This window comes from Acartia tonsa, chromosome 4 (genome assembly GCF_053477335.1).
Source record: "Acartia tonsa isolate MP-2025a chromosome 4, ASM5347733v1, whole genome shotgun sequence".
NCBI classification, from domain to species: Eukaryota; Metazoa; Arthropoda; class Copepoda; order Calanoida; family Acartiidae; genus Acartia; species Acartia tonsa.
Window position 1 is genome coordinate 47,545,301 of NC_137263.1, and position 22,922 is coordinate 47,568,222.

General features: G+C 33.3%; 2 protein-coding genes across 2 annotated transcripts; both read left to right on the top strand.

The window, feature by feature from the left end:
- Positions 1–299: 299 nt before the first annotated feature.
- LOC145315504 (uncharacterized) lies at positions 300–12,230 on the top strand. The gene is made up of 16 exons (XM_080155485.1): positions 300–562; positions 841–926; positions 1,587–2,464; positions 2,905–3,059; positions 3,270–3,627; positions 4,258–4,469; positions 5,136–5,263; positions 6,221–6,347; positions 6,908–7,042; positions 7,711–7,761; positions 8,083–8,147; positions 8,810–8,852; positions 9,682–9,760; positions 10,477–10,612; positions 11,473–11,624; positions 12,223–12,230. The coding sequence occupies exons 1-16, from the start codon at positions 329–331 to the stop codon at positions 12,228–12,230; spliced, it is 2,847 nt and encodes a 948-aa protein (XP_080011611.1). The 5' UTR covers positions 300–328.
- Positions 11,911–21,278, top strand: LOC145318353 (mutS protein homolog 5-like). Its single transcript, XM_080159650.1, has 12 exons — positions 11,911–11,973; positions 12,154–12,282; positions 12,795–12,852; positions 13,397–13,474; positions 13,702–13,814; positions 14,243–14,324; positions 14,716–14,942; positions 15,520–15,585; positions 16,161–16,331; positions 16,801–16,890; positions 20,300–20,406; positions 20,842–21,278. The coding sequence occupies exons 2-12, from the start codon at positions 12,247–12,249 to the stop codon at positions 21,029–21,031; spliced, it is 1,218 nt and encodes a 405-aa protein (XP_080015776.1). The 5' UTR covers positions 11,911–11,973; positions 12,154–12,246; the 3' UTR covers positions 21,032–21,278.
- The last annotated feature ends 1,644 nt before the right edge of the window (positions 21,279–22,922 follow it).

Sequence of the window (22,922 nt, forward strand, 5' to 3'; positions counted from 1 at the left end):
GAAATACAGTAGGTATTTTTACAAAAATATTTGTTTATCATTTCTTTAAATTCATCTTTTTATTTTCAATTATGTTTTAATTAAGTAGCATGATCTTGTGTAATATGAAATTGGACATTTTTGTAAAAGAAATGACTACAAAAGAATAGTTCATGTACTTCTAATGTTTATATCATGAAGTAACAGTTCTAATATGAAATTATTTATTTTCTCCTATTTTTTTAATTTGATGAAAATGATTATTTTGAAAAGTTTTTTTGGGGTGTTATGGGCAGGCTTTTAGGGCTCAAAGATTAACTTTTTTTTATATTATTTGGTAGAAATAGAAATGGAAAATGAAGAAACGCCTAAAGATGACGAGAAATCACATACAAACATGGGAGTTCATTTAAAGAGCATATTAACCCTACCAAGCTACGGGAAAGCTATGAAGAAAACTGTTGAACCAATCTCGACCTTGTGCAAAGCTAGGGAACAAGAATCACACTTGTGTGAAGCAGCAGAGCATATAACAAATATATTCAATGATACAGATGCAGTTCCGAGCTCCAATGAATTGCTGGTACGATTATAGGAACCTAAGCTTGTTAAAATGTACCGCCCGTATAAATTATATAGAATACGTAAATATTGGGACAGTGTCGTCAATTAAGGTTGCTGATATAATCTCAGATATAGGTTAATACGCCCCCACATGGCCAGGGGTATCGTTATATCAATCAGATTAGAATCCATAGCGGAATCCTAATTACCAAACATAGTCCTAGTTACCTACGTGGTTTTTTTTTAACTATATAGCAATTTATTTTCTCATTTATAGAAATGGTCAAAAATTTTCAGGCAGAAGCATTAAACGGTTCTACCTGTTCCACATCTACTGCATATCAATCCATGGAAATAGTTCTAGACTATAATTCTCTCACAAGGTCTAGCGGAGTATAAATTTAGTTAATTTTGCAGGGGTGTATATTCTACATGGGATCCCCTGCTCAGGGGGGGGGGGGGAAAAATAAAAAATAAGTGGTTGAAGGGAAAAAAAATGTAAAAATTAAGAAAACTAAAATTATTTTTTCCATTTCCCCCCCTCCTTGGTGAAAAACCAAAAAAAATTTGTGTGAGGGGGGATAAAATAAATAAAATATAGAGTTCTTTAAATATTTTTCCATTTTCCCCCCTTCTTGGTGAGAAAAAACTAGGGGGGAAAAAAAAAAAAAAATTTTGTAGCAGGGGAAAAAAAATAAATCTTGTGCAGAATATACACCCCTGTAATTTTGTTATCAGACAATCATAGCATAATATCTGAAATTTTGAAGTATTCACCTATTAAAAAAATAGCTCTTTTAAGATTACTTTTATATAGATTTTACTCGACTATAATTATCTTACGAGGTCTAACTGTGCCTAGTTAATTTTTTTTGATGATCAGACACAAAAAGCTTAAAACTTTTATCTCAATTTTTAAGTATTTACATACATATAAGATAGGTATTCATTTTCAAAGATTATTTAGTTTAGTGTCAAACGCTTTGTTGAGGTCTACGTGCGTAAAATTAATTTCATTCAAATAACACTCTTTAATTATTTAGTTTCAATTCTAACGAAAATTCTGTCATGTATATAACCGACGAATCAGTGGAAAATGAGGAAACTGGACAACACTCTTTGAATGATGCCAAATTCAGTGGTTTTGATACTCCAAATTCAGCAGACATGTCTTCATTTTTCAACACGCCAAAATCTGATGCTCTGATGAAATCAATGGTAAATTCAACTTTCTTCAACACCAATATGAATCTTTCTACAGAATTTGTTTCATCCAAAACTCTTAATTTTGATTTTAATGAGACAGTCAATGTGGAAAACAATGAAATGGAATGCTCAAAAACCAAAGATTTGATTGAGAAAGAAGATGTTAGTTATTACAATGAAGAAAACATGACAGCTCCCCAAGCAACCAATGACGATCAAACTGTACCTAATACTCAAATTATGACCAAAGAAGTATTTTCTGCTGCTAAAGCATCCCATTTCTTTGATATTGTCTCAAATTTTCAAATAGAATCCGTTGAAATAGATTATAACGAGGAATCTATGGAGTATCAAGAAACTGCGGTTCCAAAACCACAGTTCAACAATCATGGTGGAAGTACGCCTCATAATAATACTAATAAATATTCTAGTATTTCTAGCAATAATTATGGAAGCTCATCCAATGATGAATTGAATAACATATCTGTTAAAATCTTTACAGATGAGAAAGGAGTTTTAAGTGGATTATATTCCACTGGAGAACAAGCTTCTAAAAAGATTAAATTTGATGCTGCCTCAAATAACACCGCCAATTCCACAAATACAAATGGACAACCTCTAAGCATTAACGAAGACATTCCAAATGCTGATCGTAACGAAAAGAATGAAGTAGAAAATAATGTCCCATCAATTGAAGATGATACTGCTTCTCGAGGTAAATAAGTATTATTAAAAAGTATAGACTTCTTTTGTAAAATTTTTTAGGACCTTCCTGGGTGATGTAGAACTTTAGTAACATGAAAAGAAAACGAAGTAGCGGGTTTCGTCGTATTTTCACGGTAGCGTTTCTCCTATTTCTAGCCCCTGAGGGGGGCTCTATCCCTGTGGGTCAATCATTAACATTACCTAACCTATCAGAAGCTACTGTAAAAATACGACGAAACCCGCTACTTAGTTTTCTTTCCATGATCCAAAGTTTATCCCCCATACACTTTTTATATTTTTATACTTTTAAATTTTTAAAATCCATATAGAAGGATCTTTAAAAATAAGATGCTTCTCTGAAAAGTGAAATTTAGGTAACAATTAATAAGACCGGATTTAAAGATTAGTTTATTTTCTTAAATGATTGAAACTAAGTTCATTTTTTTCTAGAAAAATCCTTGTTACGAGATGCTGGTACTGGACAAAAAGTTGAAACGACACCAAATATATCCTCTTGGACTTGGGAAAATATTCAGAGAGATATGACATACAACAATAGAGGAACCAAAACAGCCTTTCAATCAACATGGAATAGATCCAGGGATGTATATTCTGCATGGGATCCCCTGCTAAAGGGGGGGGGGGGAATGAAGAAATAAACAGTCCTGAAAACATTTTTCCCTCTCCTTGGGGGGGAAAAACAAGAAAAATATGTGGGAGTGGGAAAAAAGAATAATATAAGGAATACTGAAAACATTTTTTCCCCCTCCCAAGGGGAAAAAACTAGCGGGGGAAAAATAAATATTTTGCATCAGGGGAAAAAATCTTGTGTAGAACATACATCTCTGATTAGATCTCAAAGTGGTAGGAGAGGCAGAGGAAATGCAAATTCTGTAAAGTTCAGTTCTAGCAAGGGAGTCCAGTCTTCTGGAGACTTCAACATTGAAAACACAACAGGAACTAGTAAATTCCAGTCCTCGAATGTGAAGGATTATTCAGGGACAACCACCAGAACGCCATTCAAGCAAGGATGTGGTAACATGTCCCTGCTCCTCCAGAGGCCTGGAGTTGTACATTCATCCAACAAGAAGCAGCCGGTCAGCCTGTCTGCCAAGAGCTCTGGAATTTATAAGGAACCAATGATAAATATTACAGATCCAGGAAAGCATAACTGTTTTTTTAGTTTTAAGTATCTACCAAACAATTTTGCCAAATCCCTTGTTGTGCAATATAACACTTAAAATGAATTCGTTTGTGCTGTAACTAAAGAGAAGTGTGCAAGAAATGGAGAAAAGAAGGAAGTGTGTTGTGGGGAAATTTTCACTTAGAATTATTTGTCAGGATCCTGGTCCCTTGACCCTGATAAATAAGTAAAACTAATAGTTATTTCTCGCATCGTATTATAAACAGCTTTCCGCTGATATAGAATGACAATTATAAGATTATGGATATTCTTATGATTGTACATTTTTACATTCGTAGAAAGCTGGATATAATACGATGCTAGACATAGTTTTTTCGTATGGATGAGAACCGGTTCCTATCCACCGGATTCGAATGAATACGAGAATAGTTATTTCTCGCACCGTATTATAAACAGCCTTCCGCGAATATAAAATGTACAATCGAGATGCCGAAGGCACGGGCTTAAATAACTGGTTTTAATCTTATGATTGTACATTTCATATTTGTGGAAAGCTGGATATAATTCGATGCTAGACATAGTTTTTTCATATTGATGAGAACCGGTTCTAATCCACCGGATTCGAATGAATACGAGAAAAGATATTATGCTTTGATTAGATGTGGATGAGGTTATATTAAGTGTGTTCTACGGAGAAGGAAAGCTAGGAGCAGCTTCCTATCATACAGCAACAAATAAGCTGGGATTGTTCCATGATTTACCTGATGGAAAACCTGGATATTCTGTGCTGTGCAGCCTAATCCAGCAAACTTGTCCAGATTACATTGTTACATCCGTCAGGCTTGGCCAACAATTTCTTCATTGTCTTGAGGTTAGTGCATCTCATTAAAAAAAATCAAACAACTTAATTAATTGATAATTTTAGCTGTTTTTTTTATTTTTGGGGCAACGCTTTTTAGTACAGACGGTCATTTTATCTGCCCCGCAAATATTATTTTAGATTTATTTCGCATGTTGGCTAGGTATACCTTATTCCTGATAAATTTGGGATAAAATTCTCAACTTCAAGTTTTGTCTCCACAGCCCTACATTACTGACATTTTTAATTAGCTTGTCGTCAGGTTCGAGTTCAGCACATATCTTGTAAGGTTAACAGAACATTATTGTCTGTACCGATATTTCTTTTGATAAATATTATATAAGAATACATTAGCCCATAAAACGCCAGATTTTTCACATTCCTTATAACAAACAATAATTTTACCAATTGTGGGTTTATGAACGTAAGGGTAAGATTTAAAGAACACTAGGTAAAGGGATAGAATTCTATAATGTGAAGTAATTAGGTTTTTGTCTGTTGCTTAAGATTTCTATAGCTAATGAACCGATTGGGTTTTCAATTTTGGGCTTAACATAAGTCCTGGGATGGTTTAAGGCTAATATTTATTTAAAGATTCAAGCCTTGAATTGGTTTTAGGCTATTTTTCTACCCTTCCCTTTTAGATGCTAGAGGCGAAACCGCTAGCATATTATATAGGCTCAGTGCAAAGCTGATAGTAATACTGGAACAAGTACAGTGAACCAGGACACACTCCAAGAGCAGGCACACTCCAGTATCAAGCTTATTTATAGGAAGGGTGTAGAGTTCTCCTATTCACTATGCAGGTATTCCACCATTTTAGTTCTGTTAAAATAATCAGGGATCTAAAGGGATAAGACATTGGCCGATAGATTGATGTACATCCCCAATGTGGATACACAAAATTACCCCTTCTGTAGATTAAAATATTGATTGAAAGGTTTGAACACTCAACTTAATAAACCAACCAATCATATTTAAGTATAAGTCCATATAGTTGTTAGCCAACTTATAAAAAGTATTTATTTTCTGTTCCGCGGTTTAACTATTTCACGAAAATTTCATCCTAACATAAATCTTAAATGAAAAGTTATTTCATTTTAGGCCATCGTGGTTTAAGAGGAAAATTACAAAATAATTTCCAGCCTTTTTTTCAACTTTAAAATAAAAAGTTTTCATGAAAACTATTCTAATCATCTATAATACAAAGTAGAACGATGTCTGTCTGTCTATTTGTCTGTTTGTAGCGAAGGATCTCGCTAACCGCTGAACCGATCGGGTTCTCCTTTACAGGGTAGCTTCTCATAGGTCCCGGGAAGGTTTATAACTATTTTCTTGGGGGGTGGGACACCCCTAACCCCCCCAAAAAATAAAAAATAAACCCCCCACAAAATTTTTTTTTCTTTTTAAAACTAAAATTAAAATAGTGGGGTCTACAACCCCCCCCCCAAAAAAAAAAAAAATTTCCATCCCCCCCCCAAAGAAATTTTTTATAAAAATTTTTCTTTTAAATCTAAAATACGAAAAATTGGTTTGATCAAACCTCATGGGGCAAAGGCTAGGGGCGAAGCCGCTAGTATTATATAAAGTAGTAAGATGTTTTGGTCTGAAGTTTAAGATTTCAATAGGAACCCATTGAGATCTTAATGTTAGGGAAGCTTGTCTTCGGCGCTGGATTGGTTTTAGGGTACATTCTGCCACCTCCATACCCCATACAAAGCCCCCAGATGTTAGGGACGCAGCCGCTAGACCTTATATTTAAGGAAAACCTTTGAGAATATGAACCTGGTGCCAGCATCTGAGACCGACGAAGAGCAGAAAATCCGCGTGTCTGCGTACCTGGATCTCAGGAGTCAAAACATGATCAAGGCAACTGGAGCTCTTATTAGGGTAATGATATCTATTTATCCCAACGTATTCATTGACAGCTTTTTTCTGATATTGAAAAATATACGATCTTTAGGTACCAGTGTAATAAACAGTTAAATATCACTACCCCCCCCTCCCTAACCCTTTACGCTAACTCTTTAATAATCTCAATGAGTTTTGCTTGTTCCTTATAAAATTCACATTATGGCATTATTTAGTTGTTTTCTATTACTCTTAATTTGCCTTCCTTGCCCAATAGTTTTAATTATTTTGTTCTTTAACACGCTCTTTAAATTTGTTAACTAAGTTATTGATAACGGAACCAGTAGTGATACTTGACGATTTGCTTTAGAGTTTTGTATAAAGCGGGTCATTTTTTCTTCCATTTTCCGTAAAGTTATGTTACCGTTTAGTCAAATGCTCTTATTAAGTCAAAATGTTCGTTATTTTGACCCTTTTCATATATATACATTTGGTCATAATTAAGAACAGTTTGACTTAATATGCGCATTTTACTAGACGCTTACACACAACTTTACGGAAAATACGCGGGGATAAAGGACCCTCTTATTATTTTACAGTATCTTGATGCCAATTGCGGCCTGAACATGGACAACACCTCTGAGCTGGTAACAGGATGCAAGATTCATCTGGTGGAACAGATAAACCTGGAGGATGTTCTAACTATCAGCAACAGTGTCCTCTTTGATCTACAGGTTGTATAAATCTTTGGATCATGGAAAGAAAACGAAGTAGCAGTTTTCGTCTTATTTTCACTGAAGCTTTTGATAGGTTATTTTAGGTTTGGTTGGGTAAATGTTTATGATGGACCCTCATGGTTAGGAAATAGGCCCTTCAGTGTTAGAGTGCCCCACAGGGGCTAGAAATAGAAGAATAGCTACTGGTAAAATGCGACTAAACCCGCTACTTCGTTTTCTTTCCATGATCCAAATCATGTTAGTGGAGAAACTATTCTAGAATTGTATTTGTCCACATGGCATTCTGTCATCTGTCAGCCCTTACGCCAACAATGATTAAAAGAAATTAAGATCTTCTACATATATGCTTATTAAAGAAAGGCATCTATTTTTTTTGTAAAGATTACTTTGACCAATTTCAGAGTCTAACCCATTTATATCATTGGGGATTCATTAGGGGAAATATAATTTACTTAACTGCTATTTAAAATAGGCACAACTGAATTTTTTGTGTTTCAAATCAAAGCGCTGGAAGTGTCATGTGTGACGTTATAAAAATATGTCTAAAAGGAGGGATGAGAGGACAAGTGGAAAAGCTAACCCCTAAAAAAGAGATGGATTTAGACGTATTTTTATTACGTCACACATGATATTTTCCAGCGCTTCTTATAGATCTATCATTTTAGATATTTTGTCCAACACAACAGCAGAGTGGATCAAGAGCCGGTGCTTGGAATAAGGAACATAGATTTAGATGTTTCATTCATTCATTCATGAAAAGCTGCAATATAAAAAAAAATTAAAGACAAGAATGGTTCTAAACAATTTTTACAGAACACTATTCTTATTATTTACAATCGTTTGAAGATAAATTGTTAAGGGGATGAAACACTCTCCCATTTTGAAGTTATAAAATACAAACTCATGAAAAACTACCACCACCTCTCCTTATTTTCAATTTCGAAACAAGAGGACATGGGTTTCGGCACTCGACCAGGCACTTTGATTGAAACTGCCTCGCCGGTAAAGACATTTAAGAGATCTATGATTGGAAATAAAAGGAAAGAGAAGGCTTGAGCTTGTTTACATTTATGAACAGATGCAGCAGTGCTCTGGGTTCCAGGTAAAGTAATTGGGTCAGGTGGACTTCATAAGGAAAATATTGCTGGTGACGATAGCTTCCTGGTTCCTGGAATCTGGCAATGCAAGAAATAATACCAGGAACCGGAAAGCAATTGTCACCAGCAATATTCTACCATAAACTGCACTTGATCCAAGTATTTTTATTTTGTTATATGTAAGAGACAAGATATGTATCTTAATTTAAACTTTATAAAACCTGCTTGCTGTCTGGTTCGAGCTAGGACCAATTTGCGTTATACAAGAGATGTTAAAAATGTTACGTACTCTGTTGCAGTTTTCGACGCGTGACACCAGTATAGATGGTGGGGGAATATCTTGGCTCGTAACTAGATACATCAGAGTGCTGTATGCAAATGTTTAAAATTTAAATCAAACTTTAGATGAGTTTATGTTTTTTTTTAAGTTTCCCTATGAATATCATGTTTAGCCATTTGTTTTGGCTAAAACGTTATTTACTCTCAAATTTAGAGAAACTCGCCATTTGCTCATGGAATCTTTTTTTTATATTTAAAAGTCATTTATTGATTTTGAATGTTTTTCCTACGTAAATCATATATTATATTCCATTAAATGCAATTTGTATAATATAGTTATGAAGGTTATGATTATTGGGTTATTTAGTTAATGATTTTTTAATTTTAGATATTTGAGAAAGATGCTAAGATGTCCATCAAGAAATATTCAGGTCTACAGACCAGGGATCTAAAGGGATAAGACAATGGCAAATAAATTGATGTAAATCCCAAAGATGATGCACAAACTAAAATAACCCCTTCTGTAGATTATAATCAGCTGTTAAAACATTTGTCCACTAAACTTAATGAACTAACCAAACAAAATTCACTTAAGTTCCCAAACTTTATAAACCAACCAATCAAAATTCACTAAACGTTATTATAGGACTTCGGGGACTAGGGTAATAAGTAGCTGATTATCCCATCTCGTTCCCAGTATACTGTCAGTAAGCTTAAAAATTTTGAAAATCTGGTCAATTTAAGCGTGAAATTTGTCATTCCGTTTTGCATGATTATTCCATTTATTTATGCATTTTTGAAAAGAGTAGTATTTACTTCTTTCACAAATTGAATTTGTATAGTCCTAGGGACAGTGGTCTCTTTAAAAGTTTCCTGTGCATCCTTCTGTATGTTTGCAACAAATTTGAAAATGTGTATATACTAGTCGATTTTCATCGGATTTTCCATTTTTTGCGTAATTTGATGATATAATTATAATTAGGTATATTTTATAATTTTTAATGGCTATAAGCATTAGAAAATATTTTCAAATACGGCTTCGAAACGGATTAATATCCACTGGATTAGAACCGTTCCTTAGCCATCGGCATCAGACAATTTTACACAGATTATAAAATAAAATGAAATAAAAATCATAAAAGTAGTAACAGTTTTTTTTATATTTTAATATCCTCGGAAAACTGTCTATAATACGATTCGATAACTAACTATTCCAGTTGTTCTATGAATATTTTAAAAACAATTAAATGCTTTGTTAAGGTTATAAAGGGGAGGCAAGAAGCTCTAGAATTTTTATCCAGCTCCAAGAATACGGAAACAGTTTCGGAGATTATTAAAGGTTGTATGTTATTGTTTACGTTTATTTGGGTGGCAAAGCCCCGATGAATTTTAACTTCACATTGTCAGGTATCCTATTATATAAAGTACTAAGGTTTTTTTATTTTCTGAAGCTAAAGGTTTGAACTACTACTGAACCGATTGAGTAATGCATATTACAGAAACTTTCCATAAGTAAGGGCTGGATATTTTATTTTTAGATTTAATCCTTTGAATGGTTTTATACTATTTTCTATCCCCTTCTTACCCGTTTGAATAAGGAGCACCTAGATTCTAGGGGCGCAGCGACAGGGATCTTAGGTGATCAGACAATTGCCGATTTAATGATGTACAACCTGGCAATGATTAAACATAAAATCATCCCTTCTGCGGATTACAATTGTTAGTTGACACTCAACTTAATGAACCAACTAATAAAAATTCAATAAATGTCCTCAAAGTTGTTGAGCAAACGAATAAGATAACTTTTTTTTATAAAACTTTAAGGAATACTGTAATCAATAGCCCAATGTCACCTCCCTCCCTGATTTTAAATGCTCATAAACAGCAAGGCAGCAGAGTTTGAGAATCTAACTATATTGAGTGTTTTTTCTTTTATAAGATTGCACTCGACTTTTTTTATTTTACTACATGTCATTTGGACCTGAAAACGTGTTTTCATTAAAATATCAAATTAATCATTTAATTTTTTTTCTATGTCCAATTTTTTTTTTCTAGGATTAGGGAGTGTAAAGAATGTGAGCAGATTAATGAAGAAGTTGGACACAAACATGATGAGGTTCCTAGACTGGTCCGCAATGTACAAGTCCCTAAAGGGCTTTATTACAATTGCCTCAGCCATTAGAAAACTCAGGCAAGTTGTTAAGAGAATTAATGTAATAAGTATAGATTATAAACCAGACAACTACCTGGCCCAAGTCTTGGGGACCTGTTTCGTCTTCTAGCATATTGTTTTCTGCTCTTTTGTAGCTACTTGGCTGTGTTAATATTTTCGATGCTATTGGCTGATAATCAAATATCAATTGAAAGTTGACACAGGGTCCACGGGGTGGGGACATACAGTTATTTAATTTTTTATCCCTCTATTGTCTTGTGTTAAGATTGTGATATCAGTTATCTTGCATTAAAATTTATTTTGTTAAGCAAAAAAATTGAAGTTGTGAATTTCATACTGTAGCTTTAACCCTTTTTTTTTGGGGGGGGGGGGGGCTTGGTCACCCAATAAATAGATGACAACTTGCCATATTTTTAGAGATCTTATTTGACATGCAGACAGTTTAGATATATATAATAATTATATATATACATAATTTTTCAGTAAGGCTGAGAACCGGTTCTAATCAAGCGGATATAAATCGGTTTCGAAGCCATACTGGAAAAAATATCTCATTTTGAAAATAACTTATCTTAATTTCTTTGATTTCTAACTTTTTTTTGGGAATAGTCCTTTTCATAACATCACCCCATATGGGGCGATTCGTCGTATTTTTAAAATGGATTTTTATAGGTTATTTTAGGTTAGGTTAGGTTATATTGGGTTAGGTGATTGCCCCACAGGGTTAGGTAATTGGCCCTGCAGTGTTAGAGCTCCCCGCAGGGGCTAGAAATAGGAGAAAAGTTACTGTGAAAAATACGAAGAATTGCCCCATAAGGTTCGATGTTACGAAAGGGACTATACCTAAAACTTTTCATTAATTTATACTTATATTGCAGACATCCTGAAGATATTCCAATATTTGGGACTCTGCTCCAGATTATTGATGAGGATGTTTACAAACTCAAATCTGTCATCAACAGGGTCGTGGATTTTGATCAGTGCAGGAAACACGTTAATTTCGTTGTCTTAAAACCAGAGGCGTGCAGAAGTGGGGTGCATCTACCCCCCCCCCCTGGAAAAATTATGGGGGGGTTACACCCCCTTGAAAAAGTTATGGAGAGGGGAATCTCCCCCCTTGACAAGGGTCTACATAACCCTCCCCCCCCCCCCCAACTTTAAATTTTAGTTTTGATTAAAATGAAAAAAATAGGTGGTGGAGGGGGGGTGGCAGAAAAATAATTTACTGAAATGGAAATAATGATAGGTAGCTAACTTATTCGGTACAAACACACAGAAACACAGCACTCACCTTGATACTCTACTTTTATTTAAAATGACATAAATGTGGCAATAGTAAGGAGAGCAGTGAGTGTACAGTTATCAGATATGGTATTGACCCAGGAAACTGTTTATATTGCCTGTAAAAAAATGACGTCATACAATACTTTATACGTTTCCTCATAACCAACGATAGACCAATACACAGACTAAATTACCAGGCAGGCCAGTATACATTTTAATTGACCAATGTTAGGCCAGTATGACGTCATTTTTATAGGCACTATAAAAAGCTTGATCCAGAGCTTGATGAGAAAAGAAATATTCACAATTCTCTTCCCGGATTTCTCACCAAGATATCTGAGGAGGAGTGTGAGAGACTTCCAGAGGAGATGGGCTCTGTCTGTACTGCTTCCTACATTCCCCAGGTTTTTTAATTTTCAATCAAGTATTTTTGTTAAGGTGATGTTGGGTTAAAAACTTACCTACCATTTAAGTCGTAGCTTTGTCATGGAATATTAGGACCAGAAAAGAAACCGAAGAAGAGGGTTTCATCGTAATTTCACAGTAGCTTTTCTCCTATTTCTAGCCCCTGTGGGGGGCTCTATCCCTGCGTGGTAATCATTAACATTTACCTAACCTAAACTAACCTACCATAAGCTACTGTGCAAATACGACGAAACCCGCTACCTTGTTTTCTTTCAATGATCAGAGATATTTTTTTAAAGTGATCTGTTTACCATTTGAGTCGTAGCTTTGTCATAAAATCATTATTTATATTTTCAAATACACATATGATTATCTAACGTCAAAATTAATCCAGTGAAAAAAAAAACCAGTTTTTTTTAAAGTTTCTAACGTTTCTACTTCATTCTGTCATTCTTCACTATGATTTAATTTGAGCTGACGCTATTAATTGACTAATAAATATAAATTTTAGATTGGATTTGTTTTGTCTTTACCAATTAAAACAAGTGAAGAACAACCAGAAGTTCCAGGTATATACTCGGGGCTTTACCTCAAAGTGTCTATCGAACACTGAACCTACCCTCCCTAACCTATCCTGACCTAAATTTAAACACAATGTTTATTGCATACTTTTAAATACCATTGAATCTTATCCTGACCTAAACTGAACCATTTCATTACAGAAACAGCACAAAACATCAGGAAGGAAGGGGACAATAGGCTGTTATTACACTAGTCCCTAAAGTTTTAATTTAAAGTATTTAATTTTTTGTGTTCGTTTGCTTAAAACGATGGGGGACTTTGATTGGTTGGTTCATTAAATTGAGTGTTCAAGCGTTTTAACCACTAATCTACAGAAGGGGTAATTTTGTGTATCATCATCGGAGATACACATAAATTTATCAGCCATTGTCTTATCCCTTTAGATTCCTTGAAAAAACATATATTATTCATAGAAATCAACTAAATTCACTGCTGGTGCCTTCCCCAATCCCCATGCATCATAATTAAATTTAGATGGAGAAAATCTTATGAAACACTTCATCCATAAAATTTCATTAATTTGTTTTTTAGACTATGATTTTGTGTTTGAGAGTCATGATGCTCGACATTACAAGACTGAGACAATGAGAGAATTGGATGAAAAATTTGGTAATTATCTTGTTCATATCTGTAATACAAAGTAGCTTGATGCCTGTCCGTCTGAAGCTTAAGATCTAGGTAACCACTAAACCGACTGGGCTCTACTCTTCAGGGTATATACCTACAGGTCCTGTGATGGTTTTAAGCTATTTTCTCGGGAGGTGTGACAGCCCCAATATAAAATAAAGTACTTGTCGGTATTACTATTGTACTAATTGTTCTTGTTGGCACTTAAGGTGATGTCTATGTTGAAATCTTGACAAGAGAGAATGCTACCCTGTTGAAGTTGTCCGAGGCTATCCTGGACAAGTTGCCCAGGCTCGAAACTGCCTTGGATCTTGTGTCAGAGGTAATGTCTTGAAGCCCTTTAAAGTGACTATAAAAAAGGGGATAAAGTAAAAAACTGTTGGCCAATATATCCCGAAAGACGTCATATGGACTATTTTATTATGGCGTCATTTTTTTTACAGCATCCATAAGGAGTTTTCTTGCCTCTAAGCATTGCCCTAAATATTTCCTCCGTGCCACCAATAACACTTTTATTCTGCCAATCTGCCGTATGCGGTATGCTTTTTTGCGGCTGCCAAGTCCTGCATGGGGAAAGCCGCCCTGTGTGTTGGGTGGGTCAATTTTTTTCAAACTACTTGAAAATACCAAGAAGAATATTGAAATTAAGTTGCTAAAAAAGTTATTATATCAAGTACTTTATCATATACTTTTATTAGGCATTTTCTTTCTCTAGACAATATAACCTCTAGGCTATACACATATTTGTAGGTTGATTGTTTGATGGCGATGGCCCTTGTAATCCTGGAGAATAATTGGAAGAAGCCAGAAGTGGTTGAGGATGGGCCTTTAGGTAACATAGTTATCAGTCTGGTGCTTTCCCACAAAGCGCCTATCATGCACTCAACCTTATGACTTACCCTTGAGATGTTATACCTGCGGCTTCTTAAACCTGCAGGGCTACCTAGAATTAAATTTAATCTAATTTTACCTGACCTATATTAATAAACAAACAAACGCAAAACTCCCCTCCTTCATTCATATTCAATTCATTTCAATATAAAGGTTCTCCACATAGGTCCCAGGATAGTTTTATACTTTCCTTTTTTAAGATTAAAACCTTAAGATGATTTTAAGCTATTTTTCAGTGCTTCTAAACTGTATGGGAGCCACTGGTAGTGATTATTTTAAAACGATAACTAAGACATAAAAAAAACTAAATTATACCATTGATATTTTTTTAGAAATAGTTAATGGTCGGCATCCATTACAAGAACGGACAATAAACCCATTCATCCCAAACGACACGAGCATGGGAGAGGAGGGAGGGAGGGTGCACCTTCTGTCTGGTCCCAACTCAAGTGGCAAGAGCGTGTACATGAAGCAGGTTGGCCTGATTGTGTACCTGGCCCACCTCGGCTGCTGGGTTCCAGCAACCTCGGCTACTATACCACTAGTTGATAATATTTTTACAAGGATAATATTTGCCAAAAAAAGTATTCAAATAAAAAAATGTGTATAGATGGACGCATTTTTAGATATAAAGTTCAGTTCCTCTTACTCTTAAAAATTTCCATGCAGAAATGATGGGGTAAGCTATTCTCCATAGATTTATTACCCTGGATCGGTTAAAAAGGAATTTTTTTTTGCAGACGCGGTTTTTTGTTTATATCTCCTCACATGTGACTCATTCCAACAATTTTCTCCAGAAAGCTAGTTTTAACCTAAGAAATTCAAATATTCAAAGCTGACTTAATATGAAAAAATAACTGCCCTGTCGTACCAATCACATGGCCGGATTGTTCTCAAAGTTTATAAAAAAAAAAACATTTTCTTAATCATTTGCTTTTCAACTTTGGGGCCTTTTAATGTATTTTGATTGGTTGGTTTATTAAGTTAAGTGTCCAAACGTTTCAACTTCTAATTGTAGTCTACAGAAGGGATAATTTTGTGTATTAACATTTGGGTTTACATCAATTTATCGACCATTGTATTATCCCTTTAGATCCCTGGATAATAATATATTTTGGCAACTAATATTGGTTATGACAAGGATTCAAACAGTAGAATCTGTTGCCATCGGGGTATCCTCTTTTCTTTGTGATGTTAATCAGGTAACTTATTTATATTCCAGAGAGAGAGAGAGGACAATGGGCTTTTTATTATACTAGTCCCCAAAGTTTTATAACAACGTTTCATTATTTGTTTACTCTTACAACTTTGGGGACTTTTAGTGAATTTTGATTGGTTGGTCAATCACGTTGAGTGTTTAATCGTTTCATCCACTTATTTTAATCTATAGAAGGGGTTATTTTGTGTATAGTTAATGGGGATCTACATACATTTATCGGCCATTGTCTTATCCATTTAGATCCCTGTTTATATTGAGTAACATAGATAGATAAACAAAACAAGAAGGGTTAGGCCTAGTTAAAGTAAATAAATTAAAGAATTCTAGTTGCTTCATAGACATAATGAAAAATCTTGTAAAGCATCGTAGCACAGTCAAGTTTCCACGAATATTGAAATAAGAATCATAAAAATAAAATCAGTTTTCTTAACTAAAGCTTCGGCCACGCGGGGCTAAGCAAAGTGGTTTTAATCTTATAATTTTTCATTTTTATATGCGCAGAAAGAAGACAGGGTATAATGCGATGCATTAAATAACTATTCTCACATTTATTATTAGGTAAGCAGGGCTATGAGTGGAGGAGGGAGGCGTTCCTTGTTCATTATTGATGAATTTGGGAAAGGTACTCTTGCTACAGATGGAACAGCTTTGCTCCTTGGTCTAGTTAGTACACTTGCTAACAGAGGACATGAAGCTCCTCTGGCACTACTCTCTACACATTATCATCAGGTTAATAGTATTATACATATGCATGAAGTAGTAAGGTTTTCTTTTCTGTAGTTTAACTACTGTAACTCAGCCGCTAGTAATGAATTAATCACTTTTTTTTCTTATAAAAAAATGTAAAAATCAAAATAATTTTGCGTGTACGTAAAAACTACACACATTTAAATTTTTTAATTTAAATAAAAAATGTCTGCCTTCCCCTTTTTTCTCCCCTTCGAGGTTTCACCTCCATGGTGAATTAATGTGTAAGCCACTGTAACATTCCATTGATTGCTTGACTGTATCTTAAAGAGTTGTATAGTAAATGGAAATGGAATAATACACGGCACTGCTGTTGAAAAGAGACTATCCAAGGAAAACACACAGCTTAATTGTATTGTAAATAGTTTAGGTTCCATGAGCAACGGTAGTCCCCTAGGTGTCAGATAATTTCAGGACCTTAAAACCAAAAAATGTAAATGTGTGTGTTTAGGTTCCGAAACTGTTGCCTGAGACTGGTGTCCTGCGATACAAGAAAATGGAGACAGAAGGAAAATCTGGAGACATTGTTTTTCTTTTCAAGGTATTTGGTAATTAATTTTAAGTGTACATTTATTAGGGATAAACAAATAGATACAAAAAGTAGCTTTGAAATAAAAGTAAGTGGATAACACATACTCAGCAATAAAAATTGTAATGCTATATTTGACTAAATTAAACTTAATATACGCCTTCATATTAACATATTATATCATATATATATAGATAGTTCCAGGTATAGTTGATAATAGTGGAGCACTGGACATACTGGATATAGCTGGAATATATTAATATTATATATATAGATAGTTCCAGGTATAGTTGACAATAGTGAAGCACTGGACATACTGGATAAAGCTGGAATGTATTAATATTATATATAGATAGTTCCAGATATAGTTGATAATAGTGGAGCACTGGACATACTAGATATAGCTGGAATATATTAATATTATATATATAGATAGTTCCAGGTATAGTTGATAATAGTGGAGCACTGGACATACTAGATATAGCTGGAATATATTAATATTATATATAGATAGTTCCAGGTATAGTTGATAATAGTGGAGCTCTGGACATACTAGATATAGCTGGAATATATTAATATTATATATATATAGATAGTTCCAGGTATAGTTGATAATAGTGGAGCTCTGGATATACTAGATATAGCTGGAATATATTAATATTATATATAGATAGTTCCAGGTATAGTTGATAATAGTGGAGCTCTGGACATACTAGATATAGCTGGAATATATTAATATTATATATAGATAGTTCCAGGTATAGTTGATAATAGTGGAGCTCTGGACATACTAGATATAGCTGGAATATATTAATATTATATATAGATAGTTCCAGGTATAGTTGATAATAGTGGAGCTCTGGACATACTAGATATAGCTGGAATATATTAATATTATATATAGATAGTTCCAGGTATAGTTGATAATAGTGGAGCACTGGACATTCTGGATAAAGCTGGAATATATTAATATTATATGTATATAGATAGTTCTAGGTATAGTTGATAATAGTGGAGCACTGGATATACTGGATATAGCTGGAATATATTAATATTATATATAGATAGTTCCAGGTATAGTTGATAATAGTGGAGCTCTGGACATACTAGATATAGCTGGAATATATTAATATTATATGTATATAGATAGTTCCAGGTATAGTTGATAATAGTGGAGCACTGGACATACTGGATAAAGCTGGAATATATTAATATTATATGTATATAGATAGTTCCAGGTATAGTTGATAATAGTGGAGCACTGGACATACTAGATATAGCTGGAATATATTAATATTATATATAGATAGTTCCAGGTATAGTTGATAATAGTGGAGCTCTGGACATACTAGATATAGCTGGAATATATTAATATTATATATAGATAGTTCCAGGTATAGTTGATAATAGTGGAGCTCTGGACATACTAGATATAGCTGAAATATATTAATATTATATATAGATAGTTCCAGGTATAGTTGATAATAGTGGAGCACTGGACATACTAGATATAGCTGGAATATATTAATATTATTTTAGATAGTTCCAGGTATAGTTGATAATAGTGGAGCACTGGACATACTAGATATAGCTGGAATATATTAATATTATATATAGATAGTTCCAGGTATAGTTGATAATAGTGGAGCTCTGGATATACTAGATAAAGCTGGAATATATTAATATTATATATAGATAGTTCCAAGTATAGTTGATAATAGTGGAGCTCTGGACATACTAGATATAGCTGGAATATATTAATATCATATATATAGATAGTTCCAGGTATAGTTGATAATAGTGGAGCACTGGACATACTAGATATAGCTGGAATATATTAATATTATATATAGATAGTTCCAGGTATAGTTGATAATAGTGGAGCTCTGGATATACTAGATAAAGCTGGAATATATTAATATTATATATAGATAGTTCCAGGTATAGTTGATAATAGTGGAGCTCTGGACATACTAGATATAGCTGGAATATATTAATATTATATATAGATAGTTCCAGTTATAGTTGATAATAGTGGAGCTCTGGACATACTAGATATAGCTGGAATATATTAATATTATATGTATATAGATAGTTCCAGGTATAGTTGATAATAGTGGAGCACTGGATATACTAGATAAAGCTGGAATATATTAATATTATATATAGATAGTTCCAGGTATAGTTGATAATAGTGGAGCTCTGGACATACTAGATATAGCTGGAATATATTAATATTATATATAGATAGTTCCAGGTATAGTTGATAATAGTGGAGCTCTGGACATACTGGATAAAGCTGGAATATAATAATATTATATATAGATAGTTCCAGGTATAGTTGATAATAGTGGAGCTCTGGACATACTAGATATAGCTGGAATATATTAATATTATATATAGATAGTTCCAGGTATAGTTGATAATAGTAGAGCTCTGGACATACTAGATATAGCTGGAATATATTAATATTATATGTATATAGATAGTTCCAGGTATAGTTGATAATAGTGGAGCACTGGATATACTAGATAAAGCTGGAATATATTAATATTATATATAGATAGTTCCAGGTATAGTTGATAATAGTGGAGCTCTGGACATACTAGATATAGCTGGAATATATTAATATTATATATAGATAGTTCCAGGTATAGTTGATAATAGTGGAGCTCTGGATATACTAGATATAGCTGGAATATATTAATATTATATATAGATAGTTCCAGGTATAGTTGATAATAGTGGAGCTCTGGACATACTAGATATAGCTGGAATATATTAATATTATATATAGATAGTTCCAGGTATAGTTGATAATAGTGGAGCTCTGGACATACTAGATATAGCTGGAATATATTAATATTATATATAGATAGTTCCAGGTATAGTTGATAATAGTGGAGCTCTGGACATACTAGATATAGCTGGAATATATTAATATTATATATAGATAGTTCCAGGTATAGTTGATAATAGTGGAGCTCTGGATATACTAGATATAGCTGGAATATATTAATATTATATATAGATAGTTCCAGGTATAGTTGATAATAGTGGAGCTCTGGACATACTAGATATAGCTGGAATATATTAATATTATATATAGATAGTTCCAGGTATAGTTGATAATAGTGGAGCTCTGGACATACTAGATATAGCTGGAATATATTAATATTATATATAGATAGTTCTAGGTATAGTTGATAATAGTGGAGCTCTGGACATACTAGATATAGCTGGAATATATTAATATTATATATAGATAGTTCCAGGTATAGTTGATAATAGTGGAGCTCTGGACATACTAGATATAGCTGGAATATATTAATATTATATATAGATAGTTCCAGGTATAGTTGATAATAGTGGAGCTCTGGACATACTAGATATAGCTGGAATATATTAATATTATATATAGATAGTTCCAGGTATAGTTGATAATAGTGGAGCTCTGGACATACTGGATAAAGCTGGAATACCTGACAGTGTCACGAATAGAGCTCACCAAGTTATTTCTTGTATCAGGTATGGAAAAGTGTGTGTGGGGGGGGGGGGTCTATGGCCTCTTATAACACGACATACCAAAAAAAATTTATCAAATATTGAGATATCAAATTACGATGGTTTCAATAAAAAAAATATGAATATTTCAAATATTTACCGATTAATTATTTTTTTTTCATTTTCTCTAAACATTTTATACAATACTAGCGGTTGCGCCCTTAACATTTAGGAGATCTGTATTAAAAGGAGGAAAGAAGGGAAGAAAATGGTCGTAAATCATCCTAGGACTTAAATCTAAAATCAAATAGCGTAAAACCATCCCGTTCACTTCAATCTTGAAAACTTAAGCTATAGACACAAATACCTTACTTCTTAATCTTTATATAGTAGTATAAGAAAAAAAAACTTTTGTCAAAAATTCCTAGCTTTCCTCAATGATTGTATTTTATTATTTAGAGAAGGTAAAGAAATTCCTATAGCTGAAGATATTCCAGACATTTCACAGGTCCACAATCAGGTCAGCATCTTCCTGGATCTCAAGCTGGAGGATCTGGAGGACATGCAAGATGAACAACGCAAAGCTGACCGCCTAAATGAAAATCTTACAAAGTTTCTTAAAGGTCTATGCGAGTTAGAGAATATTTAACTTTGACATTAGTTTCTTTCTAATTTAATCACCAAATATTTTTTTAGAAAAACTAAATTTTTGTAAAAAAAAATACCAAATATATATTGTAACTTTTGGATTAGAATAAAAATGTTTTTGGTAACTACAATAAATAAATATCTATTTATTAAATTTTATAGTAGATTAAAATATTATGCATCAAAGTTTTATTACAGATATTAATATGTATTAATTGTAAAAATAAATCTATTCATAATTCAAAATAGTTATTATTTTCTTTTTAGTAGTAAAGCTATTCAATAATTCACTTTGTCTGTCAATCTGTCGTAACGCTTTTTGGAATATGTGAATCTCTTGCTTTTTGAGATTGACAGCTGATATTTTTAATGAAGATTCCCTACACTAGTGGGCTTACTTGGTCCGTAGGTCTGTCAGCCATACTTAAAAGTAAAAATAATTCATAAAGATTCGTGTTTTTTATGATTTTCTCATATTTCGTTCATGATGTTTTCCTCCTTGTTCCAATTATGAATTTAAAGGTATATTATTTGCCGTTTATTCAATTATTTTAAAAATATGATGTTTAGGTAGGGACTCAACTAAATTTAAACAGGGTAATATTCCCTCGACCGTTCTTCTATGCCCACGTTATTGTACCCAATGTAATTTTCATTTTAAAAGCTAAGGTTTTCCATAATTAGGGTGTTACGTAACGGTTGCCTCTTAGTTTTTTTTAGACATGTAAGAATTGACCTATCGATTTCAAACTTTGAGTGATCATTTCTATTACAATTTTGTACGATTTAGGAAGCGTATAAACTCTCTAATCGTTACCGGAACGTCCGTACGTCCATGTAGACACTAAAAGAGTAGCCTCGCTACGAAATATTGGACAATTTATGCTGTTCGTTCATCCTGTACATAAAGAATTCAAAGGAATAAATTGAATTGTGAGGAATATTAGAAGGAAGAGAAGATAGAAATTAAGCATCATACATCAGGAAGGGAAGGGACATTGGGCTGTTAATTGCAGTAGTACCCAATGTTTTTTTCATTTCTTGGTTGAAAAACTTTGGGAACTTTTATGGAACTTTGAAATGTTATGCATTAAGTTGAGCGTCTAAACGTTTCAACCACTTATTTTAATCTAATTAATAATATGTATTATCATTGGGGATGTACATCAATTTGTTGGCCATTGTCTTATCCCTATAGATCCCTGATCATACATACATTCAAAGTTTAATGTTGTGTAATAAAACAGCATGAATGTGTGTGTGTGTGTGTGGCCTAGTCCTGGAAATACACTCACTCTCAAAAGTTTCACATCATGATCTAAATGCTGTAGTCTTTAAAAGAACATTTATCTTTATTTCTCCCTTCACCTCAATTTTTTTAATGCTTTCTCATTATTATAAGGTCCTAGAGACCTCTAAATAAGGTGTCTTCAAAATGTTATTTCGTGTGATTGTTTGTATCACTCTTTTTTATATTGCCCGGCTCATTTGCTATTTTTTGGCTGATTAAATTAGAAAATATTTCCTGTTGTTTTATGCAGTAATTTGATGTCTATCTACCAAAGTAGAAGGATGTATGTTTGTCTTTCTATATGAAACCTTGCGTAATTTGGTCATTTTTCATCATATTTGAATTTTTTTCAGAAAATGATTTCACATAGTTTCATGCAGTGATTTGAAGTCAATCTGCTAAATTGATAGAAATCATTTGTGTCTGTTTGAATAAAATTTTGTGTACCTTCGCCTATTTTTTTAGATTTCTACACTTTCTATTGCTAAGTATAGGAATAATGAATTTATTGTCTTACATTTTGAAAAAAAAATTTAATAGTTGGTTGCTATTTTTCCGTGTTTAGATATTAAAAGCGAATCTATAATAAAATGCAGGTAGG